General features: G+C 42.7%; 2 protein-coding genes across 4 annotated transcripts in view; one reads left to right on the forward strand and one right to left on the reverse strand.

Annotated features, from left to right (window-relative positions):
• Positions 1-530: 530 nt before the first annotated feature.
• On the forward strand, positions 531-7,464 carry cyb561 (cytochrome b561). Its single transcript, XM_086056668.1, has 6 exons — positions 531-753; positions 2,808-3,018; positions 4,492-4,590; positions 4,710-4,813; positions 4,891-5,048; positions 5,943-7,464. The coding sequence occupies exons 2-6, from the start codon at positions 2,811-2,813 to the stop codon at positions 6,133-6,135; spliced, it is 762 nt and encodes a 253-aa protein (XP_085912794.1). The 5' UTR covers positions 531-753; positions 2,808-2,810; the 3' UTR covers positions 6,136-7,464.
• A 284-nt stretch (positions 7,465-7,748) lies between these two features.
• tanc2a (tetratricopeptide repeat, ankyrin repeat and coiled-coil containing 2a) overlaps positions 7,749-26,679 on the reverse strand; it is a 40,169-nt gene continuing 21,238 nt past the window's right edge. For all 3 annotated transcript variants that reach the window (XM_086056062.1, XM_086056061.1, XM_086056060.1), the window contains 24 exons: positions 26,114-26,440; positions 23,801-23,926; positions 23,463-23,729; positions 22,545-22,672; positions 21,599-21,830; positions 21,329-21,501; positions 21,157-21,237; positions 20,873-21,073; positions 20,636-20,770; positions 19,030-19,226; positions 18,844-18,952; positions 18,287-18,409; positions 17,714-17,851; positions 17,524-17,622; positions 16,494-16,685; positions 15,157-15,250; positions 13,137-13,270; positions 12,908-13,031; positions 12,577-12,752; positions 12,352-12,484; positions 12,078-12,169; positions 11,858-11,992; positions 11,675-11,775; positions 7,749-11,034 (listed from right to left, as the gene is read on the reverse strand). In XM_086056062.1, coding sequence (XP_085912188.1) covers positions 9,369-11,034; positions 11,675-11,775; positions 11,858-11,992; positions 12,078-12,169; positions 12,352-12,484; positions 12,577-12,752; positions 12,908-13,031; positions 13,137-13,270; positions 15,157-15,250; positions 16,494-16,685; positions 17,524-17,622; positions 17,714-17,851; positions 18,287-18,409; positions 18,844-18,952; positions 19,030-19,226; positions 20,636-20,770; positions 20,873-21,073; positions 21,157-21,237; positions 21,329-21,501; positions 21,599-21,830; positions 22,545-22,672; positions 23,463-23,729; positions 23,801-23,926; positions 26,114-26,440 — 5,183 coding nt within the window. In that variant the 3' untranslated portion in view covers positions 7,749-9,368. The remainder of the gene's footprint in view (positions 11,035-11,674; positions 11,776-11,857; positions 11,993-12,077; positions 12,170-12,351; positions 12,485-12,576; positions 12,753-12,907; positions 13,032-13,136; positions 13,271-15,156; positions 15,251-16,493; positions 16,686-17,523; positions 17,623-17,713; positions 17,852-18,286; positions 18,410-18,843; positions 18,953-19,029; positions 19,227-20,635; positions 20,771-20,872; positions 21,074-21,156; positions 21,238-21,328; positions 21,502-21,598; positions 21,831-22,544; positions 22,673-23,462; positions 23,730-23,800; positions 23,927-26,113; positions 26,441-26,679) is intronic.

Below are 26,679 nucleotides of genomic sequence, written 5' to 3' on the forward strand. Positions count from 1 at the left end.
ATTTACAAATTTAGGCAACATAGCTTGAATTAAGTTAAGACAACTTGCCTATTACAATGTATTTAAATGCGGTCGGTGGGTCCACCTTCCATGCAGTTGACCTCACGCAACATATTTTCGACCGACACTTTATACATTCAAACCACGGTAGTGACGAAGAAGGCTAAAATCATCATTGACCTTGTTTTCTCTATTGCTCCTTCTTGGACAATGACATGAGCAAATGAATGGTATCACTGTCTTCATTATGTTATTCTTGTTTATTTTATTGATGGTACTGAATGCAAGCATAAAATGTCAAATGCAGGAGTGGCCTTTGCCCTTTGGATTAACTGTAGTAAATAGCATTAGACACATTAAATGGACCACCCTCCCTTTCTTCCTCCTGGCCGTTCCCTCTCCTCTGCCGTTGTCAAGGCAACCAACCCCTTACGTTTGTGCTGAGTCATCAATTCAGACTGTGACGTCCCCATTTAGCTTGGATTTTTTTTTCTTCCAATTTTCTTTTCAGATTTAAACAATACTGTGACTACTGGGCATGTGTGGCAACATTCAATGCTAGGGTTTTAACTTTATTATTTATTTATGTTTATATTTTATTTATAGTTATTTCCTTATTTTCGTCGTCACGTGGGTTGGCTCTGTTTAGAAAGCCCAAAGCGCACCACTTGAGGGAGGAGGAAGGCGGATGTATAAATCCACACTCCGCGACTTTGCTAAACAACAGCACCCAGAGCAGAACTGTACGACTCGGTAAGTATTAATATTGACCAACTTATTTGCATCTCTTTATACTTGACAGACTGTTGTAAACTGATTTTGTGGCCAGGGGGATGCAACCAAACATGTCATTCTCACGATGTCGGTACAGGTGCAGCTCGCTGTTATGACAATGAACATCCGTGTGTGCATCCACGTTAAAACTTTTCTATTATGTCATTGTTTCTATGTTCAGCAGGAATGTCAAGCTTTTTTTGGGGGGGACGGGGTGGGGTGGGGTGGGGGGGGGGGGGTTAGACGTGGTCCTCGTTTTCACTCGTAGGACTCTCACGACCGTGAAACCATATAAATGTATAATCGGCTCATTACTGTATATTGAACCCCCGTTTTTCGCGGCGTAGACGTCCCACTTCCCCACCTACTACACATGAAGAGATAATGTAATACAAAGATAAAATCTTATTAAAACACATTTTTTAAAGTCATTGCAAGCATTTGAACACGTAAAAAGTTGCAAGCATAAAATGTTTACTGTCCTCCTGGCCTTCAATAAATTCATTGGCAACAGTGGCTTAACCAAATGTGAAGGCATACAGGAAGCACAGTATACATAAAGATTTTAAAAATGTCGCTATAAACCGCAGATTTAAGAGATATAATGTGAATTTTAAAAAAGGATAGATAAACCAAAACATAGCAGGGGAAACAACTAATTGGTACACAACTAATTGGTGAATAACTAGTTTTTGTTTAAACTATTTTTCAATTTAAATAATCTCATCATTTGGAAACTGTGTGTTTTATTTACTGTGTTTGTTCTGTCTTTGTGTGGGTTGTCTTGATGATCAGAAATATTTTAGTGTGATAAATATGCAAAAGAAAATCAGGAAGGGTGAGAATACTTTTTCACATCAGTAGAGGTGGGCGATACATATCGTTATTGATATCATCGTCAATCTTGCCTACACGATATTTAATTTTACATTATCGAGTATTAATACTGTCTCGAAGCGAGTCCGCCGACGGCCGCAAAGTTGGAGGAGATGCTGAAAAATCAGTGTGCATTGACGGCAGAGGAGGAGGAAGTGATAATCCTTCGCCGAATCAGCTTGCAGGACCCGGTCACGTGACTCTGTCCGCACTACAGTGGAGCTGTTTCTTCCTCATTTCATGGAGGAGTGTCGAGCGGGAATTTATAGCGAGGCGCCAGTCCACGTTGTCCGTAGTCTGTAAATGGTTTGGGGTTGACAAGACTGACATCGGTGGGAATAACATTGTTAGATGTGCCAAAACGGTCACCGTGAAGATCAATTCTGTTGCAACACGAGCCATATGGATTACGAGGAGAACTTGGCGACCGCGCAAGCACGCTAAACAAAAGGTTAAACACACACACCTAGAAAACAGTCGCCGAGTTGAACCAACAAATATAAATGCACACACCCACTCACGCACACACACACTCAGTACTTAAGCGAGCAAGGTAAATGTGACATCCTGGATGATCGGTTAACATTCAGTTTACGCGCTTTTAGTCTGCATCATTCATAACTAGCCTGTATTCCCCAGACATGTTGCACTAACTACGACGGTTTATTAGTGTGACGCCATCATACAGCCAAACATGACTAAAGTCACAATTCACCATATCACAGCCATGAATGAGTGGGAAAATGCACTTTTCTGTAAATTGCAGTTATGTTATTCAACTTTATTCTGAATACGTTGGCCAACATGAGAAATGGTTTGTTGTCATGACGACGTCTTTTTTCTCTCTCGCTGGGTGACACTTCGTCACACGTCACATATCAAATACATTTTTTTTCTCATTCTGATTGCTGTAGTTAACAGCAATATTAAACAGTAATATTTTTTTTTTCCCCCATATCGCCCACCCCTACACGTCACTGTATACAGTGCGTTGATATTGGAAAAAGAGATCTGTTTACTCTTCAATTTGATGTTCTAACCTTATCTCCTTCCTAACTTAATTTGGCAGATAGCAAATAGCAGAGCTCCAGGCAAAGGGCATGATTTGCTCTCAGTCTCTCGCGCTCTTTGTTTGTCTATCTCTTTGTGTGTCCCAGATCATGGCGGATTCTTCTGCTCCACGCTCTGCTCGCTCCACGTTTGCGTGGCTGGTAGGAGGCTCGCAGGTTCTGGGCGTGACATCGGTAGTGCTGACCGGCGTGTGGATGGGTCACTACCACGGAGGATTTGCTTGGGATGGCACGGGACGGGAGTTCAACCTACACCCTCTGTGCATGATTCTGGGCCTGGTCTTCTTACAGGGAGATGGTGAGCAGTCATAAACATCAGTATGAACTTCACATCTTCATTAAATGAAATGGATCAGTAATATGTATTTTGTTAAAAACAACAAGTTTATGACATTTATCCATTCACACCAGCATGAATACAAATAGGGCTGTCACCATTGAATCTTTTTAAAATCGATATCCCAATAATAAAAATATCCCATTGTCCTGTGCTGTCAAGGCTTGAAATAAGCGGATTTGCATTAGAGGCTGACATTTCCTCATAAAGGAGGAAGTGGAAGTCAACGCAAATTATTTTTTCAAGAATATGTTCTATGCAAGCCCACTAGTTGAAAAAGGGCACTGATAAATATTGCGTTTGTGGAATAAATGTTAATCCACTCGTGTTTAGCCATCTCCGGGGGCGACCATTTTGTCTTCTGTCGACTGAAAATGACATCACACCTGCTCACAACGACCAACCACGGCTCGGATTCAGAAAATAGGTCAGCCGTGATTGGTCGTTCTGAGCAGTTGTGATTTAGTACAAAGAACGTTAATTAAGCAACTGTGTCACTGACTTATTTTGAATCGCCATGACAAAGACATACAAGCTTTTGAACCCTTATTAAAAGCTACTGTATCAACAAAATATGAAACAAAAGCTGATATTTGGGTTAAAATCTAGTGACTACAATTTAGTGCTCATACTGCAGCATTACTAATTGATGTCTGTGGGCCCTTTTTTATCACTCTCTCTCTCACTTTGGGTCCGGCAACTCAGTGTACTTCTGCTAATCGGTCTAACCACATTAGCTTCTGTGGTTCAACAGGACAGCTGTCAAAGCGAAATTGCATTAAAGTGATAACAGCAAAGGTCAGTCGGACATTAGCGAGATGTTCACAAGTGATGTAAACACCCTGGGGGGCTCCACACACATGCTTGCACGCATTGGATTTATTGTCGGATGGGATCATCGACTATCTTATCATGCGCTCATATTGTTAAAGAGGAAGTCAACCCCCCAAAATACTGTTCTATGCGCCTTCACTAGTGTAAACATGGCATTCGGATATGAATTAAGCAGCAAAATCCACCCGTTTTTAGACATCTCAGGGGGCGGCCATTTTGTCACTTCTGTCGACTGAAAATGACATCACAAATGCTCAGGTAACGACCAATCACGGCTCACATGTTTTCTGATGCTGAGCCATGATTGGTCGTTATATGAGCCGTGAGCAACTGTGATGTCATTTACAGTCGACAGAAAGTGGCAAAGTCGCCGCCCTCGGGGATGTACAAAATCGGGGGAATTTTACACCGTGTTTCAGTTAGTGGGGCTGCATAGAACATATTCCTGTACAGAAAAAAAAAAGGGTTGTCTTACTATGAAGAAATCCCGAGAGAATTGAGTTCTTTGTTTACATTGTCAATTAAAAACATTTCTCAGACCAATTGATGTATGACGTTTGCATTTTTAAAAGTCATATATGTTCAACTTTCTATTCACAGCCATCCTGGTCTATCGGGTGTTCCATAATGAGGCAAAGAAGAATGTAAAGTTGCTTCACGGCATCATTCACTTCCTCGCACTCATCATCAGCATTGTTGGTCAGTTAGAGAGAGAAATGTTTATGTTCACGCGTGTTCTATTCTTTCTATTTTTGTGAGGCACCACCCCGGATATCACACTTTTACTGTATGGACATTTTGTCGTGTCGTGCTTGTAGGTATGGTAGCTGTGTTTGACTTCCACGCAGCAGCCAAGTATCCACACTTGTACTCCTTGCACAGTTGGTGTGGCATGGCTACCATTGTCCTATTTAGCTTGCAGGTAGGTACACATACAGTTCACGCACTTACGCGAACGCAGGTCATTTTTATCACATTTTTCGGTTTAACTCTCAACAGTGGGTCATGGGGTTGTTTTTCTTCCTGTTTCCCGTCGCGTCGTCATGGTTGCGAGCAACGTACCTCCCCGTTCATGCATTCTGTGGTCTGGTTCTGTTGGCTATGGCCGTCGGGACCAGCTTGCTTGGGATCACAGAGAAGCTCCTCTTCAGCGTCATGTACGTCCGCATCTACTCTTTGTCTGTTACATGCTGTTATGATTCAATTTTTACATTTTTCATGAGTGCTACAGGGGGGTCCACATTGGAATTTGGAATCAAACGTATTGTTCACTGTACATGCACGAGTACAGAGCAATGAAAGAGACTAAAAAGACAATGACCAACGGTGAGACACAGAACGGAGAAGCCTGACGAGTCGCCAAAGGGCGCCCTGATTTCCGTAGATGAAATATTGGAAGGGTGAGGGGAAAAAAGAGAAAAACAATTCCCAAGCTTAGCAAAAGGGGAGGCACAGTATGGGATTGGAAAAAAACCTCAATGACATGAATGCTACATGAATCTGAGACAAAAACAATACGACTGAAATACTCGTACGTGTGGTAGTAATTTTCCTCCCCCCCAGTTAACGACCATCATGGCTCACCTGTTTTCTGTTTGGTCATGTGATGTTCGCAACCTGAGCCCTTGGGCACTATGATATCATTTTCAGAGCTGGGCTTTTTCCCCCCAAAAATGAGCGTCTATTATTCGTCATCCCTCTGCAGCGTGGGTACCCTTCCGTCGTCTGTCATTTGCCTTTTTTTCCGGGAGGAAAAAAAATAGTACCCGTCTATAGAACAGTCCGCCTCTATTTTTAAACGGGCATCCGTTGGCGAGTCCGACTAAACTTTCACCCGCACCCCAAGTTCTTCAAGTTACGGATATTTCATCACAAACAATAGACTGGCACATGTAAACAAGACAATATGATAACACTCATTCACATATATTCTTTATCTTCTGTGAAGACCAGGCAATATTACTGTGGCTTATTGATCTTAGTTAGCCAGGTAGCCAAGTGGTGTGGGGTTGACTGCCATACTAATAGTAACTTCTTGTTCTCCGGCTCAGGGCAACCTATTCGAAATTTCCACCTCAGGGGGTTCTGGCCAACGTTTTGGGCATCCTGCTCGTGTGTTTTGGAGTGCTGCTGTGCTATATCATCACCAGGGAAGAGTACAGGCGGCCACCCAACCCCGAGGAGGAGTCTTTGGCGGTCCACTTCAAGACCCTGACTGAAGGGGGCTCACCCACCATGCCCTAACTCATTTGCTTCGTTCTGATAGCAACTGCTGACCACAATTTGACTTTTTGTGGAGCTCTCTTGAATCACTTATTATTGCAGAGTGGAATTAAGTACCTATGCGGGCCACTTGCAATGGGTGGAGATGTATTGGACAAAATATACAAGAGCCGTGATAATGCCCGCTGTTAATTGACGGTCAAAGAGAATTACGGTAGTTTTGCATTGGTGTGGTGTGGACGTGCGTTGGTTTATGTGCTTGTTTGTGTGCAACTTCATGTCAACTGTGTGTATTTATTAAGTAAGCTATTAATGTTTTTGAACATGAAACATTGTATTTAACTTGTTCGGACGTTTTCCAATTGATAGTTCTTCTGCTTTTGACTTGGTTCATTTGACGACATACCTTTATTTATTTTTAACCGGTGTCAAATATTCAAGCATTAGTGGAGGTCCTCTGTATTGTGCTTGCTAACAAAATATTTATCCTTGGGGTTGTAGTTTGTAGTTCTGAAGACTTGCACTGCATCATACTGATATCTTTCTTTAATATTTCATGATGAGCAAAATTTTAAACACCTCTACAACCACAAGACTCGAGAATGTGATATCTGTATGAATGCTGAAGAGCTGAACTGAAATGATGTTGTGGAATTGATTGAATTGCTGAAATGTAAAACGTGAGACTTGAAGTTGAAATAGTTTGAATTGGTTGAAAAATGAGGAAGGAGGAGGACATTATTTGGGTATGTTGTCATGTAAATTGTGCAATCTTGAAAATTGTGGAAAATGTTTGTATTTTTAGTACTTTTAATTAGAAATGTGAAAGATAAGAGGACCATTTTCATTGATTATCTCATTCACTAAAATCGATTTTTTTCATTGGGGGTTTGTGGCAAAACTGGGAATTTTGGAATGAAGAAAACAGTTCCCTGTTCAGCTTTGTGAATAACAGGAAGTGAGAATGGCTCGAATCGGTTGAGACATTTTGAGTTGTCAAAAAAGTGGGGAGAAATATTTTTGGGGTGCAGAATACTCTTCGGAATTCACACAGTTAATTATCATTCTCACTGCTTCACTACAAAAGCATTGTGGTAGTTCCGTTAATTTAAACATTTAAGAGTGAAAGCTGAGGTTAATATGCAGTTTCTATTTCCAATGTTTTGCTTAAATCTGCTCTATGTGCATTTGTTACATGGCCGCCTAACTTTGTCTTCATTGAATAGGCATTTAATTCATATATTTGTTTCCCGTTATTTTGTTTTCATGCCTGATTTAGCATGAAAACATTTGTTCACCTGTTTGTATGTGATGTTTGAATTAAAGCCTTAAATGTATTGGAAAACTGCAGTCTGCTTCTATGTATGTCTCTTTTTACAGATATTTTTGAGATTCTAGCAGTAAAAGACTCTCCGTAGAGTAGCCAGTGGGATTCCGATTGGCTCTTTTGAGATAGACATTTTTGCAACCTCTGCATTGGACTACTGAGTCATCAAAATATTACCAAAGTATCTTGAGACTCATATCAGCAGTGACAGGAGAAACAAGGTTAAGTGAACCAAAAACTCACCTCACTATTTTTGCAATTAAAGCAGGAGTAGTTTCATTTCGACAAATTAATTTTATTGCCACCATCTTGTGCCATCTTTAGGCAATTGCAAACCTTGGGGAGTGTTGTCTACTTTTTTTTTTTTTTTTAGCATGGCTCAGTCCACCTCGAGAGGATTCACTGTAAGTCAACATTCACCCATAAAAAATACAATTAATGGTTAAATAAATCCATAATTCTTTTTGAGACAGTATAACAGATCACAGTCTCACACAAAGTCCCCAGAATAACACACTACGGCCAGTTTTCAATGACGTTTGATGACGACTTTTAATACATCCAATCAAGTGGCTATTTTTTTAATCCCAAGTGGTCAAATTCGGCTGCTGATTGCTGAAGGTGTCGCAGCATCGAGAACCGTGACAGCAGAGAACTGTACCGTGATGGAGAGGTCAGAAGTCTCGTTTACCAGAAACATACAAAAGGAAATGTACAAACATTTATGTTCACAAAACTTTAAAGCAAGGAAATGAAACAAGTCGGGCCTGGGACCCTGCACAGGCGAAGTGACCTCAAGCATGAATTGGTGAATCTCAAAAGACACATTTTGATGCTCACTTGATGGCTACTTCTGCTAGAGGTTTGTCAAAACAAGTACTCTTTGGCCTTCGAAGTGGGCCAAATACTTGGCTACAACCACTTAGCATGGAACGTGAGTGAAATGAATGTAGCCAGTGTGACAATCCATTCCATTCCATTCCAGCTCATGGGGTATGCCTGCACAGCTATGTTTCCATGGTGATGACAATTCAGAAGCAGTGTAAGGGCCAAACTGAAAAGAATGTTTTATACTTTTGTAAAAATACTATAGTGAATTTTGTCTTCCATTTTAATGTCTCAATAGGACTTTTTTTTTTTTTTTTTTTTGCTCTTTTCAGTGCAGCCCAACTACACGTGTAACAACTGACATCCACGTGACATTTCTTTTGCAGGATGCTCAACGCAGAACAATGTGAGATAAAATTATATACATCTTTTTCAAAAGTAAAAAGACGGACAGACAAATGTACACATTTCAAGACGGACAACTTATTTAAAAAAAAAAAAAAAAGAAAAGAAAAAGAAAACAAAAAGATAAATACCATTGTTTTTGTTTTGCACGGCAAGTCAGAGTCATGTGAAGACAGTCTCTCAAATTGTGGCTCACTCTGACTGGCACAAATCATAAAGGCGTGTTAGTACGGCAACAAGCTAAATGAACATTTGCTAGGCGTTCTACTAGCACGCCAAATTGTCACACAGGTGTGTGGACAATTCAGCGCACTGGTAGGATATCAAACAATGTTCGAACGGCTTGCCATACTATCCTGTAGTTGTTTTTCATCCAGATTTCCAGGGGGGCGGGGGTTAAGTGCTTGTGCGGCTCTTCGGTGAAGGCGTCAAGTTGCTACTGTGTCCGGAGGGAGTCTCGGAGGAGGAAAATAAGTCCACCTCAGACGTTCCTGCTCCTCCATGTGCTCGAACGACATCCCACTATCGCACCATAGAGGTATAATTTTGGACAGAGATCTTGGAATGTGCGGTTCTCAACTACATCAGCGATGAAGCACCCTGGATACCATTCAACGGTTATCGCCATAGCCTTCTCTTACGTTGGGCTACGCGTTGTATAAATAGGGATAATTGTTTGTCGTCTCAGCCTTCTCTATACATTAGACTCCACAAAGGGTCTTTTGGCTTTGACGGGGGAGGTGGGACACATCTTTCTATTGACTGGCAGTGTTCGTGCGAGCTTCACGTCAATGTAAGGCAGCTTCTGAGCGGCAACGTGAGGACCGTTGCCGGGCTTGACGTCGTAGTAGGGCAGCTGCTTTTCATAGTGGCCGTTGTTGTTGCTGCGGTTGTGAAAGGCGATGGAGAAGGCCTGCTGCGATTGGCCCGGCTCGCTGGCCTGTTTGCCGGGCGACGTGACGATGGTGTCCACCGAAGACACGGCCCACGATCGAGAGGGGCTGAGGCTGCACGAGGAAGCGGGCGGAGCTTGTTGCTGATATTGTTGGTGAACTCTTACAGACTTGTCATTAAGACCCATGTAGGGCGTGTTCCTTGACGCACGACCGGCCTCTCCGGGATAAGTCCCGCCTCCGACCACGCCCTCCGCCTGGGGTGGGGAGTTGAGCGCGAGATCATCGCGGTGACCCATCGGCTCTCCTTTGAAAGCATGCGAAGGCAAGTCAACGTGCTGCGCGGAGGCCGACGTCCTGAAACTCGGGCCCCGGCCGGCCTGCTGCCCGCCGGCCAGGCTGCCGCTGCTGGTGGAGAAGCAGACGTTGGTGCTCTGGGAGTGGATGACAGGTCTGTGGGGAAGAGCGGGGGAGGTCGAGTGAGCGTTAAGCGGGTGTCGTAGGTACTGATGATCATCAGGTGGAGCTTTTGCCATTTCAGTCACTTCCATGGGGTAATAGGCGGCTTTGGATTGGTTGCGGCTGTACTGACGGGGCTGGCCAAAGCGCGTCATCCCCGTCCCGTAGGCGGGTGTGGCTTTCGACTGGTAAACCGGGTCAACGTCCGCACTCTCTTGATGATATGAAGCCCCGCAACCCACACCTGCAAGCGCCTGCTGGCTGGGCTTCATATCAAAAGGGTTTGGGCAAATACCCTCCCCGAGTTCAGCAAGTTCTTGTGGCAGTTGGGCAAACGGGGAGTAGGTGGAGCTACCCAAAAGCACGCTAGAGTGAACTGCCGAACTGGGCTGACCCGTTCTGACAAGCTGGACTTTGGCTGGTTGCAGCCACTGGCTTTGGTTGGGAAATGATCTCGGCTGATGGTGATGCTGTTGTATGGCCTGGTTCTGGTCTGCAAGGTGAGCGGATAACAACCTGCGCTCCAACATGGGGCTGGTGGGCTGCAGATTCTGCCGCGGAGAGGTCGGAGGGCTGAAAATGTGGTAGGAAGACGAAGAGGGTGCCGCGTGAGAAGGGGAGGACGTAGGCGAATGGGTGGGACTCGTCTTGGGCCGATGCACATGATGAGTCGGGGAGAGGGAAGGAGGCAACTGCACCCCTGGACGGCCGTAGATATTATGAGCGGTAGAATCCGCTTTCCACTGATTTCTGTCCTCTTCAATCTCCTCATCTTTGGCAAACGCCTCATTGGCGTGAACCTGCAGGTAATCCGAATCTCTGGACCTTGCATCGCTGTTAGAGAAGTTTCCTTGACAAACATTCTGCGTCGCCGGAGCGGAAGAGTCTTGCTGTTGCGCATGCTGTCGGCACTCTTCCTTGACCCGAGATAGCAGCCGTTGAATCTCCCGGTTGGAAGGACACAGGCGGCTGGCTTCCAGCAGATCTTCCAGTGCTGTGTGGAACTGTCTACATTTGGAGAAATGGTGAACAAGTGATTTGGAAGTATCGCTCATATGAGACATACTGGAAATCAGGGATGGGGACCTAAAATGCTGGAGGGGGCTGCAATTTTTCACCAGTGATATTTCATTTTTGATCATTGATTTTTCAAAGCATACGTATAAAAGATCCACTAATCCAAAAACAAAAAAAAATGTTTGATGCAAACAACAAAATAAGCACAAAATGTATCTTTTTTTTCCCCCAGTGCAAATTGCTCTGTTGCATAAAAATTTGCATACAAGGACAGCACAAAACTGCTGAACAAGAAACCAACATTAAGTGCAAGAACTCATTTTGTATATTTTTTCACAAAAATAAACTCACTCAAAATGTTTCTATTTTTGAAGTACTATGTTTGTCCTGCATATTCTTCCAAATCCGCCCAAAAAATTATCAGGCCTACTCACATTTAATACAGGGCAGTATCAGACCCAGTGTGCGCACAACTAAGATATGGCTGCCATCTAGTGGTGATTGGCGATAGTACAACTTAGAAACACAGTCAACCCTTGCATATTCGCAATTCGGCACTCATACATTCGCATATTCACAGCTTTCTTTTTCAGCATTTCTTCCATGTTCCAAGGGGTTACGGTTACCTTACCTTCGACTGCGTTTGGCACGCGCTCTGGCGTAGAAGGCCTCGTAAGATTTGGCTTTTAGCTCCAAAGCCCTGGTAGCAAACTCCTCGGCAAGGGCAAAATCCTGCAGGTGAAAATACACGTCTGAGATCAAAGTGAAAGGCGAGACATTGCAAACGTGTGTCTGCGTGCCCTTTATGCCTCACATTCATCTTGCGGCGACAACGTGACAGGTTGAGGAGCACACACACTCTCAGCTGTCTGAACGTCTTCTGCTCGTCCACAGGAAACTTCTGCAGTGCCGACTGATAGGAATGCGCTGCTTCTCTCACTTTACCTTGCTACACACACACATCAACACACTCAATATTTTTTTTCACATCTATTTACAGCACACCATTTGGTTTTATCAAGTTGGTGCCTTACCTTGTACAGTTTGTCCCCCTCTTGGACTAGTTTACTGATAAGAACCATTAAAATGTCCGGTTTGGATGTAGCCATGGCCCAGGTTGCTGGTCCTACGGACACAAACAAAAAGTCAAATGTCAAGCAATGGAAACTTTTGTTATCAGCGAGATAACAAAAATGTATTGGGACAAATTTCTTAATGAACCTACAATTGCTGCTGTTTGGACACAAATCGGCTAAATTTTGAGTTGTAATCCTATCAAATAGAAAAACCCACAAATATGACTCTTACCTATTTTGGCTCCCTTTTTGAGCAGAGCAATGACGGCCGAAGTGTTCCTGCATCCTACGGCTCGGTCCAGCGGTCGCATCCCGCTGGAATCCACATGTTCTACCGATGCACCGTGATCCACCAGATGCTTCACCTGACGGACGGGTGGCACAAAGCGCAGGCAAACGTGAGTATGCCGTGCTGTTTTGAATATGTGGATTTCAAAACAGCCTCTATTTCGCTCACCACTTCAGGATCACCGCGGAACGCAGCCAGATCCAAAGGCGTGCGACCGCTGCGGTCGCTATGAGTGGTGGCGGCGCCTCTCGCCACCAGCTCTCTGACCAACGGGAGCTGGCCTTTCAGACATGCCCAGCTCAGCGCCGTTAAGCCCTCTTTGTCAGCCTGATCCAGAGACGCACCTGAAAGCATCAGGAGTATTTACGGGATATGGGTCAAATTGAAGTTGGACCAGCGTGATGGAACCGGTGACGAGCCGAAGCGCTACTGTGCGCGTTCATTTCGAGTCTATTGTTATTTTCTTCTCTGCTCTAATGAGGGGAGTTTTTTTCTTTACCGTGATCCAACAGCAATTTGGCGGTGGTCACGTGACCTTCCGAGGCTGCTGTCATCAAAGCCGTGCGGCCCTGTTGGTCCACCGTGTTGACCTGCGCCCCGTGATTCAGTAACAACTCCACAACCTGACACAGAAAGGCGGACAGAATAAGAGGAAGGAAAACAGAAATAACATCCGCAGTCCACACTCCTCCGATTGTGTGTGTGTGTGTGTGTTGTGTTGCTTCTACCTGCCAATGGCCCCGTCTGACCGCACAGAACAGCGGTAAGACACTTCGTCTGCTGCCTTGCTCCAGAGCAGCACCTTGATCCAACAACAGCTTGCAGACTGACAACCTGCCACCTCCTGCTGCTGCCGTCAGAGCTATGGAGACAAGAAGAAGAAAAAGGAGACGTTAGCATTCCTTTGTCAACATCCAATCAGGTGACGTAGATCAAATTATTCCAAGTCGGGAATTAACAAAGATGAATTTACAGGAATGAACAGGAAATTTGATGAATATTCTAACATACTGATCTCACCCAATAAACGAGATACCGGTATATCTTTCTTTACATATTTTGTTGACATGCTGTCACTGATTGTGTATTGGCACACATGGCGCATTTTCATTTCATTCCCATCAAAGGTGCCCACGTTATCCAACTGAATATTTTGTAAATTCCTTTAGTAAACTACTTAAGGAAAGTCTATAGAACTGGATTAGACATTTTCCACACCATTTGACCTTGGTTACATCTACTATTTATTTAGTTATAGATGAGCATAATATTACAAGGAACAATTGATTTCAAATGTATCAGATTAAGTGCTTGATATTTGGAAGAATGAAGGTCCCTAAACCTGCACTGTATTCCAAGATCTAAAATGTTTGTGGGTATTCACGTTTCCCAAAAGTGTGTATAAATATAAAGTACTATGACAAAAAAAGCATAATAAATGATGGATGATAAATAATGATCATTATTTTATTGTGCTAAACATATTTTAGGAAGTTTTCTAATTAAAAATGCCAATGTAACTCTCTTCCACTGTTTTTTGTGAGTGCTAGTTAATGCACACAATAACACATTAATAGTGTATGCAACAATATATTCAGTGCTGTTTCACCTCAGTTTTCCAACATCTCCTTCCTTGTATGATTCACAATAATCTGTGATCTTGCAGAGAAGGATTACTCAATGGCATCAGAAACAATGCTATTAATAGTAGGATTATAAAATATGTAATGCCTAACTATGTCGTCAGGCTATAAATTAGCAGGAAATTGCAGGAATAAACTACAGCATCTAATAATGAACTTTGTTTCACTCCAGTGGGCTCTTTTCATTTTGTAAAAAAAAAAAAAAAAAAAACCCACCAACATCTCCACAGAGGTGTATGCTTCCAATAAAAGGGTAGTGAAATGAAAACAAATGGATTGTGTGCAAAGGATTAAGCAATACAAACTGCACGGATTAAACTAAACCAACCTAATTTGCATAATGAATCTTGGCTGTGATTCTTAAAGTAAAGATGGTGCATTTTATAATGCAGTTAAATGTGTTTAAGTTATGTGTCGGCTCACATCAAGATGAGCTACAGTTACCACGAACAAGAAACAAAATCGTTTAGAGAAGGGTGCCAAAAAGAGGTCACATTATTTTGGAACTTGATAAAAGTAAAATGTCGAACTAAATCATACTTCCTTGTGGAGCTACGGCAGAAAACTGCCAGGTCACCGAGCCAAGCTGCGGTACGATATGATTGATAATCATGTGAGATTTGGCTACCGGTAATTCTATTTTTGCAACATCATCATTTTTGATGCACTACACTATCACATGATCATTTTATAAGTAACAGAAAAAAATATTGCAATATTAGATGATGGATTGGATTGTGGGCGGCACGGTGATCGAATGGTTAGCAGGTCCGCCTCACAGTTCAGAGGTCGTGGGTTCGATCCCGGCTCCGGCCTCCCTGTGCGGAGTTTGCATGTTCTCCCCGTGCCTGCGTGGGCTTTCTCCGGGTACTCCGGTTTCCTCCCACATTCCAAAAACATGCATGGTAAGTTGATTGGACACTCTAAATTGCCCCTAGGTGTGATTGTGAGTGCGGATGTTTGTCTCTGTGTGCCCTGCGATTGGCTGGCAACCAATTCAGGGTGTCCCCCGCCCACTGCCCGAAGACTGCTGGGATAGGCTCCAGCACACCCTTGTAAGGAGAAGCGGCATAGATAAAGTATGGCTGGATGGATTGTATTGTACCTGTCTCTCCCCACAGACTATCAGGTGTGTTGATCTCAGGTCTCTCCTCCTCTTTATGATCTTCCTCTGGAGGATCCAGGAGATAAGACACAATCTACAAACAAAACACACAGAGGATGTTTATGCAACTAAACATATTATTCGCAACATACTTGTAGTGTATGTGTAAGTCTCTTCTTCCCTTTAGTAAGATTCACACATTTAGGAATGCATGGAATGGCAGTTTTACACAACAAAAATATACAAAATAAATAACCATAATGGTCAACATTAATATAATAGCATCAATATAATATTTGCCCTGCAATTGGCTGACGAGCAGGCCAAGGTGTACCACACCTCTCGCCCAAAACCAGCTGGGATAGGCTCTAACTCACTGATTCCCAAAGTTTGGTATGCATCCCATTAGTGGTATGCAAAAAAAATCATCCAATGTAAAGAAAATTAAGGGAGGCTCAAATGAAGATTTTTAAGAAGGTTGCAATTGCGTCTGGGTAGCCATGAGTAACTTTAAAAAAACGTTAGACACGGTCGGTCATAGGCTGTGACAGCCGTCAGTGTGGATCAGTAGAGTGATTTAGGCGCGCAAATGGAAGAGGGTGAGACTTGAGCTGAGCACTGGTGCCAACGGTGACAAGTGGAGGCTGGTTTAACTGAAGTGTTACTTTGGTAGCAGCAGCAAACCGCATAAACCAGAGAGGAAATATGACTTGAACTCCATCAACTTTGTTTTTTATTAGTTTGGGAGAGAGAAAAATCCATAGACGCAGTGTGTGATTGGTGGCAAAATTAGTAGCAATGAATGCATTAACCAACAGCCAAAGCATGGGAAGCTTCATATAGTTTTTTTATTTGACTATATTAAGGCCCATATTTAAGCGCAATTTTAATGTTCAAAACTGTGCATGATGTAACAGTGGTTTAAACATTTTTTTAATCCGGTAAAGCATTTTTTTTTTAAATTTTCCATGTACAGTACAGTATTTGTTTTAAGTTCAGTTCTATTGAACTTTTCTGTGCGACACATTTTAATCGAATCATTAAGTGTTTTTGTTTTGTTTTTTTAGTTTTCCTATATCTAAGCACAGTGTTAATGTTCAAGCTGAGCATAATGTTGCAGTGGCGACTGTAATAAAAATACTTTTTGGGAATAAAACCTCTGGGTACTTTTTGATGAACACTTAGGCCTACTGCGCTTTTCTTACAGCTGTTGATAACGAGAGCTGAATATTTTGTTTAGGTGGTACCTTTGTGTAAAATGTTTGCGAACCACCGTACAAGCTCATCCTCTACTCGATTGAGTGGCAACGAACGGATAAACATCTGAATGCGTGTACCTCCGTGTGGCCCATGCTGGCTGCTGCAGTCAGCGCTTGCTGCAGCGCCTGGCTCCTGCTCACCCCCCTCTGGCCACAGCAGGAGGTGCAGCTCCAGTCAGCCTGCTTCAGAAGGAAACGCAGCACGTGCAGGTGGCCCCGCTGAGCTGCATGCACACCGACACACCGACCTGAGCTGTCAACGTGACCAACCTGAGAATGCACAGACACACACCGGGTTATTGACAGTGACAATATTGGCCAATATTTCTAGAAACAATACAGTTGATCATTACAGTGCTATATATTGCTGTATATCATTTGCGCACTCGCTAGATCACAGATTTTCAAGTGACTGTTTTGGCTTTATTTTTACAGTATACATACAAGTCCAAATTTAGACTTAAGTCCATTCAGTACCTTGTGCACATCAGGCAATACTGAGGTCTACTGGAAGGGATGCAGTGTCCTGACTAGTGAGAAGAAGAGGATGCCCCTTCAGTGTAATATAGCACATTTCACAATACCAATAACGGAGTGTAATTTTGTTACATGAAATGACATGGTTTGGTTGAACGTTTTTGTCTTTAAATATTCAATGTTATATTTTGTTTTATGGATCAGTTTTATAGTAAACTTAAACTGGGAGTGAACACTAAAAAGCTAGGTGTGAGCATGCATTGCTTCTTATTTGGAGAACTGTGCGAGCGAGTCTTGTTTTTGCTTCCTGAAATGATGTTTTACTATGGTCTCCCTTTTCTGGCAATAAGAGGGTGACACAATGTGCTGAGGTCGACTTCAAAGTATGCTTTAACAAGTTAAATGTGTTGAAAATGTGCGGAAGGGGTAAAACTATATAAAACATAATTTTCAAAGCATCTCTGTATTGCAAATTTGCACCTATCACATGTGACTCCAAAACATAGATCCTGTGATGCACTAAACTTCGCACATTAAAACTCATATTACAGATACATGTCCACATCATGCTAAAATCACAACCTGTGATTTTGTTAGTTGAGATGTTGATCAACTGTAAGGCAGGCTTTACCTTGGCTTTATGCTGACTAAGCAGGGTAATAACATCCAGATGTCCAGCAGAAGCAGCAAACCCTAGAGCAGTCAAGCCATCTTGTGACTGAATATCGACCTGTACAAATTGTTACAAGACTTTAGATTTAACCCGGTAAAACTCCGTGTTCGATCAGCATTTGCAATTTGTGTTTTTTTTCTTTAAATACCTGAGCCCCATGGTCAAGTAAAAGGGCTACAGAATCACCATGGCCCAAATGAGCATGGACACATAGCAGGGGGGCATTGCTGAGGACACCGCTCCGATAATCCACATCAGCCCCGCTCATAATCAGCAATCTGCTCACCTGGATTGGAAGGGAGGTAAATTTCAGTCTGCCTGTTTTAGGTACAATATACTGTATGCAAAAGACTGTGACATCCTCGAGGGTGAAAATCAATTTAAACTTTGCTGTACACTACGCATATGCAGGCATGAAAGGAAAAACATCAGTGTGATGGGTTGCACAACCCCAAGGATGCAGACTAACGATATCCCCAACAGACACACTGTATTTTCTTAAGTGGGCCGCATGAATATATGTGGTGGGACTGATCTGGCCCCCAGCCACGAGTTTGACACGTATGCTCTGCGTAAACTCAAAAGAAAAGTTGTTGTTGTCCCACTTAAATCCTGTAGATGTCACTAGCGCAATTTCAAACTGAATCAATTCAATTCTCTTGTCAGGCTCAATACATTTCAAGAAACACTGATATACAGTAGTGTATGTGCAATATGTTACCTTGATGTTGGGGGTATAAAGGTTTCGCAACGATGAGAGTGCATGGTTCAAACTCTCTGTACTGTAAGACATCCACAGGCCCTGCAGAACAGAGGAGGGAATCCCAAGCTTCTTGCTTAAGCCCTGTAACATGAGAGAAAGTGCCATGTAACAATATTAAGACACGGTGAACACACAACTATGGATCACAGCAGGATGGTGACATTTATTATGCAGGGTAAATTTTAATATAAAGTTTCTAGAACTGTAATATTGGTGTTTATAATGTTGCAACTAAAACTTGTTAGTCTTCAGCTTTTGCTATTATGGAATAGTACATCAATACCTTTATCGACATCGCGGGAAATACTGGGGGGGGGGTGTTGGGGGTGTTGCTGATGTATATTTTTTTCAGTCTATTTGTGCACCCCAGTACCAAATATCCACTGGTACCATGCAGTGGACTACTTATTAAATATGCAGTGAGCTAAACATGTGACTTTAAAAGTTTTCCTTAATGGGGAATAGATCACCAAAAACACACATAGCAAGCAACTTCATGACTACAGGAGACTTACCTTGTAGATGTGCGCCTTTAAGATGTGATGTCCCAACTCAAGGGTCTGCTGTCGGTTCAGCTTCCCTCCCTGTCTGCAGAGCCAGAAAGCCAGCAGTGTGTGACCGCTCCTGCAGGACAACAATCAACGCTGTCTTTAGCATTCTCTGTTATTTTGGATGATCCTTGTCACTATTGATCAAAGTACCTGGGATCACAGAGGAACCTGTCGTCCTGCCCTTCATCCCGCCACACCAGCCATTCTCTGAATGAGGTGTGGTTTAGCATCCTACTACCATCGGTCCGCTGCAGGAGGAAAGGCAACAGCTGCTCCAGACGCTGCACGAACTCGGCCCACTGCATCGCCCCGCCAGTCAGCGTGCCAGCATTTATGACTTCAAAAAGCTGAACGGGAAGAATGGGAAGAAGATTCATAGAGACGGGAGAAATCTCTGCACGTAAGCGGCACGGATGAAAACCAATACAGGATGTCTGTGCCTTTCGATCCTGCAGGCGGCACAGCATCAAAAGCTGGCATTCATGTGTAAATGATATTGCTATGTGGTCTCAGGAACACTTCAAAGCCGTTGCCGTTGTCAGTTAGCATTTTGTCGCTACAGCTACAAAGGCAAGTTAAAACTCCACCATGTCAAGCAAAACGCCACATATCAACAACACCCAGAAACACTGCCAGCTTTTCTGGGTCCCAGCTTGCCTGAGGTGAACTGATGCAAAGTGGAAAAGTGTGCTGTGGTCTGACGACTTCCCATTTTCAATTCATGGACGTCATGATCGCTACCCATTAAAATAAACAAAATGTAATATTGTGTAATATAATTAGGTTTATTATAGTTTGGGATTATTTGTTTACTTAGTGACATATGATCTTTTTTCAGATGGGGACATCCCTAGTGGTATGCATGCCCATCCCAGCTTTTTTGGCACGTATTGCAGTATCAAATTTAAAATGAGTGAATATTTGCACACACACCCAAAAAACAAGTTTATTAGTTTGTACATGAAAGCTCTGTTGTGAATTTAAAATAGGTTGAAAATGATTCACAATTTTTTTATTTTTTTTACTTACATTTTACAACGTTCCAACTGGGGTTTATAAAAGTCATAGCCATAGTGCGATGCAAACACATGCAATCACAGCCAACAAGGGTTTATATTTAATTTGCAGCTACTTTAAAGTGGAATTCAATCCCCAAAAATTATTTGCAATAATATGTTCCATGCGCCTTCGCTCATCTAAACATGGCATTCTGATTCTCAGGGCTCAGGTAACAACCAATCACGGCTCGGTCGTTGTCTGACCCCTGACCGACTGTGATGTCATTTTCAGTTGACAGCAAATGGCAAAATGCCCGACCCCTGAGATGGACAAAAACAGGTGGACTTTACTGTTGAACTCATATTCCACAAACACAATATTAATCACAATGCCATGTTTCGACAAAGTGGGCCTGCATTGAACATATTCTTGTCAAGAAAATGTTTGGGTTGACTTCCACTTTAAGAATGAAAAGAAATCATGCTGATCCATCCACAAAGCCTCTCAGTAAGACTCAATTTTGATGAAAATGTCAGACTGTTCAGTTACTCGCTAAGCTTGTACAGATGTTGTCTAATACTAAAAATGACCCACAAAAAGAATTTATGTGAGTGAGTCTGTTGATGTTTTCATGGTGCTTGCACATCCACAGCCTACCTTAGTCTTGGCCTATATTTTAACAAATGTATGTTTACCCAGTTGGTATTGCGGCAGAATGCAGAACAAAAATGAGATTTCAGCTACTGTTTGTGTGTACCTGTTGGTCGGTCAACGGGTGCAGTGTAGCCACAGTTACGTTAAGCAGTGGTAGAACTCTCAGGAACGATGACTGAGTGGGAAACCGCATGTTTAGTTGTAGCAGGTAGACTTCTGCCAGGCTTACTGGAACCACCTAAAAATGAAAAAAAAAAACAGTATATAGAAAGATAAATAACTCAAATGAAGCAGGCTTTATTTGCCATTACTGTCTTTTTTTCCCCACCCCCATGCACACCTTGAAGCTGGAACTTTTAAGAACCAGGTATCCGCCCTCTATCAAGTCCAGGGTGAGTTTCAAGTAGAGGTATGAGCCTTTGCTTAAGGCCTTCAGATGGCTTATTAGCTTGGTTAGTGCCGTGTTGTCGAGGCGACCATTGCTAAGCGCCACATTGCTCTGAATCTCAGGGCTGCTGTGGATACGTTGCATCAGGTAACCCTAAAAAAGGACCGTTGGTTGGACAATATATGAGGATTGAAGATATCAAGAGCACAAATACAGTCAGTTAACCTGCGTGTTACCTGCAGGTCTTGATCTATGGCAATGTTTTCTTCCATCCTGTCTAAAGAGATGCGGTGAAACGGTAAAGACCGAGTGATGTCCTGATTGAGAATAAGAAAAACAGTTCATGGTTACATTTGGTGAACAGGATGAGTCTCATATTCATCCATGTGGAGAGATGAAGTGAGCTACCTGCTGATTGGTCCTGACAGTGGCAATGATCTTTAACCATGAAGGAAATTTGTGAATGTTCCGAGACAAAAAGGACGTTAGTGTGTCGCCGTAGTCCGGTCGATGGAACTCTGCCTCATTTAGACCATCAATCAGTAAAATGATCCCCGCCCCCTCCACGTGCAACCTCCTCTCTGGAGAAAAACAAAGCAGAATCACACCATTTGCAGTATTTGCCTCAATTTGTTGCACAGAAAAAAAATTAAAACATTCAGCGGAGTCATATTTCACCCTTGTAAAGAGAATCCAGTGGTTCTAGAATTCCTTTCTGGAGTGCCGAGCTTGGGTCTTGAATGCAGGATCGCAGACTGAGCGAGCTCTGAAGTTGTTGCGATCGATGCAGCAGCTCTCGATATGCTGACAGCTGAGGGGCTTCGGTTAACGTTGCCGCCATGTTGTGGACGAACTCCGGCACCAAACAGGTGTGACAGTTATCAGCCTGACAGAAATGATAAGAAACGACCTGCAACGACAGACAGGGACATCATTTGCCATTATCGACCCATGTATAGAAAGTACAGTATATGCTCTGTAATAGGCCGGTTGTTATTTCGTCCATGTAGCAGAGGTGTTAATATAAATATCGTTTGTCTTTTTGTGGAAATGGGTTATACGGATGACAGACATTTGTCAACATTCTGCAGATGATGTTATTGCTTGCCCAAAGCTCGCCAAGAGATTTGGCTGTCAGCAGCAAATCTCCAGGTCATAAATCGCAACCCTCATAGTTACTGAATGGGTCTCAGGCCGCATGTCCGATAGATGTTTCAGGAGTGTGATGCTATAATAAGGGAGTCTTGACTTGAACGTCACGGTTGACAGCTGCTCCGATTTGAAGCGTCTGCAGTCTCAAAGGCAGTTAGGAAATCATGGCAGGAAAACCGTCCAGAACAGCGCAGGAATGTTTTAAAATCAGCTTTCCATAAAGGCTGCAGTTTGTTTTAAAACTGTCTGCTCAGCAATTGTTTCAGTGACATCAAGATAGCAGATAAAAACTGAATTCATGCCCTCAATTTTTTGTACAATAGATGTAAACAGTGAAAAATGTACAGTTTCTAAAATAAAGCCTAAGGAATACATTGGTATAGTTTTTGAGTGAGTGGCAGCATGTTATTTATTTATTTTTTTTTTTTTTGATGACACAGTCTGTGTATATTCTCTAAAGCAGGGTCACTACCTGTCCTGCAAGCCTCAACATCGCCTCCTGCTGTCTCCTCTTGATCTCCGGTGTCCCTGGACAGCTACCCCCTCCTCCTTCATCCGCTCCTCCTCGTCCCAATGAATCATGGGGGAAAGATTCTGCGTCTGAAATAGAAGTCGACTTTATGCTAAGCACACATGCAAAAACATCTCCGCAACCGTGGCCTCTACTTAACAATAACCATACAGTATCTCACTGCTTTGGTGTTTTATTTTCCGCTATATCATGGGCCTTTCTGGCGATTGGTTTGGCAGTGCGTTTAGTTGTTGGTTACGGAGCTGGCTGATTCCGTTCCTTCTGCATGATGACTCAGCTGTCTGGAATATGAGGTTGTCTTTGCGGGTGGAATAGCGCATTGGGGGTCTTTAGTCTAAAATCCAAGTTGCTTTTTGTCTAAGATGTCTACAGCAGATACAGTACATTCTATACTCTCTCAAACCCCAAATGTTTTATTTATACCAGCAAATATTCTATTTTGTGAATGACGGAAAGCTAGATTTGACCAGTTTAACCACCAACGTGAAATGTCGTAAAGGTTATACAATTTGGAAATTGGGAGATTGAAGAGTATTTGTCATTGATGCTGTTCAACTGGTGTCGTTCTGACTCATTTGGATTTCAGTTTCCTGGGATACTCTTTTGAATTGGTAAACCAACCACCCCTAAAGCGGCAAAGGCAAAAGGATGAGTCTCAACTTTTAAGAATCAAATATGTGGTTGACGACTAATTACCAGCAGTGGTTGGATTAGATTTACAAATTTAACAGCTAACACCATTTTCTTAACACAGCCAACTCATGTCACAGAATAGATGGGTTTGATTTTGGAAATTCCATTGTATTTAAATTTTAATGGCACACCATAGGTTATTTTAAATACTTTGCTTCTGCTTACATTTGGGCAGCGTCTGGATGCCAGATGATGTTGGCCACATCCGGTTCCCATGACAACTCAGTGCCACCAGCCGGGCAATGATGGCTGTCTTGCCGAAACCCATGTTTCCGACAATCACCACCCCTCGATTGATTAAGGGGTCATCGCTGGAGAGACAGGTGTCGACTTCCTGAAAAAGCCACTCCCTTCCAGTAAACCTCCAATCAGACAGCAGCCCGGGAATTTCAAAATGGAGGGGCTTCAGGCTAAGATATGGAGTCAACTGAACTGCAGAGAGAGAAAGAAAGTGTTGTGTACACATTTTGTGCTACTTGCAAAATTGGGTTTCATGTCTTTACCTCGCTTTTCCTGTTGACTTCGACTTCCAGAATTCTGTCTGGGCATTCTGAGGGATGCCCTGGAAGGAGATGGCCTTTGCTGTTCATCAAGGTAGGCCAGATCTTCAAGTTGTGCGGAACTAGTGGCTGAACAAAGACAATTTGACAGAACTAAAGTAACACGGTTGCCTTTAAATGGGAAGTCAACCCCAAAATGTCCTTTACAATATTATGTTTCACGTAGCCTCACTAGTCTAAACACGATATTCTTATTAATATTACATTTATGGAATATGAGTTAAGCAGTAAAATCCACCTGTTTTTGTCCATCTCAGGGGACGGCCATTTTGCCACTTTTTGCTTACTGAAAATGACTCCGCAGTTGCTCAGGGATCACATAACAACCAATCACAGCTCAGCTTCAGAAAACAGGTGAGCCGTCATTGGTCGTTACCTGAGCCCTGAGCAACTGTGATGTCATTTTCAGTTCACAGAAAGTGACAAAATGGCCGCCCCCCTAAGGTGGATTTTGCTGCTTATTCCACAAACACAATATTAACCAGAATGCTGTGTTTACACTAGTGGAGGCACATAGAACATATTATTGTCAAGAAAATTTGGGGGTTGACCTCCACTTTAAACTGTGCTAACAATAGCAGTATCCAAGCAGTATACTTGTCATATACAGAAGGAAACACATTGAGGTTTAAAACAAACACGTGCAACCTCCACAATGCAAATTATAGTGATATGTCTCCATATTTGAATTCCTTGAATGACTTTCAATATGCAGTAGATTAGCCCATTTGTTTAATAGAAAGCATAGCAGAAATGCAGAATGTACAGGAGCTTTGCTATCCATGATCAGTAGTATTGGGTTTGTATTCATTATGGAGCTCCTCTATTTTGATCATGCCATCACAGAAGACGGTCAATGGCAAAAAAATGTGACTAAGATACAGATTAATTGGTTTGCTTCTTCTCTGCATTACACGTACACCACCAGGAACACGTGTACAAGGCAATGCAACAATAGATCAACACCATTGCAAACTTTTAAGTGCAAACCTAAGCACAGCTACAATTTGCGCTCACAAGTTCATTCAAAAGAAAATGTCACTTACTTTGCAAAATGCTGGAAAGACTCAGTTATGTTGTGTACAAGAAGAGAAAACTCACCAAATGTGTGAAAAGAGTCAATCCAGTCACAACCAACACCACAGAGAATGTTAGCGCTAACTCTGCTTCATATCCTGTGTGTGTGTGTTATGAGACGTCATACATGTTACTTCCTTCCTTTCCCAAGTGCACTTCTCGAGTGTTCATGAGTCAGTGACCATGGAGAAAGGGGAAGGGAGGATGAGATAAAACCATCTCACTCTTTATGCTTTGAAACTGGTTTCTCTGTACTGGCAGGTCCACAGCATTCAGGTGGTTCAAAGGATCATACAGATCCAGATTGTCATCTTAAATACAAGTTTGAGCTGTTCATTAGAGTGTTCCGGTTACTTTTTGTAAAGCAACATGCATAGCCACTAAAATGCATGCAGTTCCAGATTTTGTTTTAATTTTGATTTTTAAAATGTTTGAGGTATATTCCTGATTTCCAAGTTGATTTCCTAAAGGCAGCTGGATAGGCTACAGCACATTTGCGGCCTAAGTGAGCACAAGCAGTACAGAGAGAATGGATGGATGATTAGGATTCTTGAGAGTTTCTTTTCCTAAGAAGTAGGAGTAAAAGCAGAAACTGTGATTCATACCCTAATTCCTCGAAACCACCTCATCTTGTTATTTAGCAGGATTTTTTTCTTAATTTTATGGAAAATATCATTGATGGACTTCATATCTTGAATATGCAGATTTATGTATCTTTCTGTGAATATCAAATGGAGGATATTGGACTGTTTAACTCATTCGCTGCCAGAAATGTTCAGAACCTCTTTAACCCTAATGTTTGAAAAAAATTTGAAAAAGAAAGAAGAAATTCCTGGGATTGAATTGCTGGACTGTGAAAAGACAAATAAATATGTCAGTGGCAGTGAATGAGTTAATAACAAGAGCCAAGATCCACTATTGACACATTTGGCTTTCAGGTATCACCTCACATTGCAGGCATCTTGAGCTCACGTTTGCAAAAAGCCCAGCTAGAAAATTTGCATATACCGACCGCTATGTATGTGTTTACATCTCAATTTTGTCATGAAATCTAAGCAAGCTCTAGAACTTTCCTGTCTCACAAGTTTACAAAACTGGAGGAGAGATAGATTTCCTTCCTAACAGGAAGGGCAGCGGGGTCTGATACACACATGCACACACACAGGCCATTCATCTTACCAGCAACCGAATTGGGGCGAGGCATAAGGTAGAGCGGGATGGAGTGGGTGGATCCAGACAAGTGGTTCGAGTCTTGACCCCAATCTGGGTGGAGTTTGTTAAGGCTGTATGTGGAAGCTACGTTGTCCTCCGCCCTGTAGAGGAAGTCATCGTTCGAGCTTCCTGTTCCTATCATACAGGAAGAGGAAGTCGATGCCACCACTGGCCGCCCTCCCTGCCGCCATAGTTGGAGGCTGCTAAGGCTGCTGTCTTGGTAACCGTCGCTGGGGTGCTTGGCGTTGTCTTCCCGCGCTGCTGCTGATTCGGCCGAATAGCTGGTCAATGTAGCTGAAAGATGATTTATTCTGTGATCAATCATTTTATGGTTCTCATACTAAATTGCATATATGTCCATATTCATTCAATCAATACTTCATTTATACAGCATCTTGACTTCACAAAGACAACACAGCTTCTTAGTCTTCATTCTTACTATGGGTGTTTAGTAAAAGGCAGGTACCGTAGAACCTGAGAGTCTGCAAGGGTTAAAATGGGACAAAAAAGACAACAACAAATACAACTAGGTA

The sequence above is a fragment of the Filicampus tigris genome, chromosome 16 (genome assembly GCF_054856515.1).
Source record: "Filicampus tigris isolate MCC_2025a chromosome 16, RoL_Ftig_1.0, whole genome shotgun sequence".
Classification (NCBI taxonomy): domain Eukaryota; kingdom Metazoa; phylum Chordata; class Actinopteri; order Syngnathiformes; family Syngnathidae; genus Filicampus; species Filicampus tigris.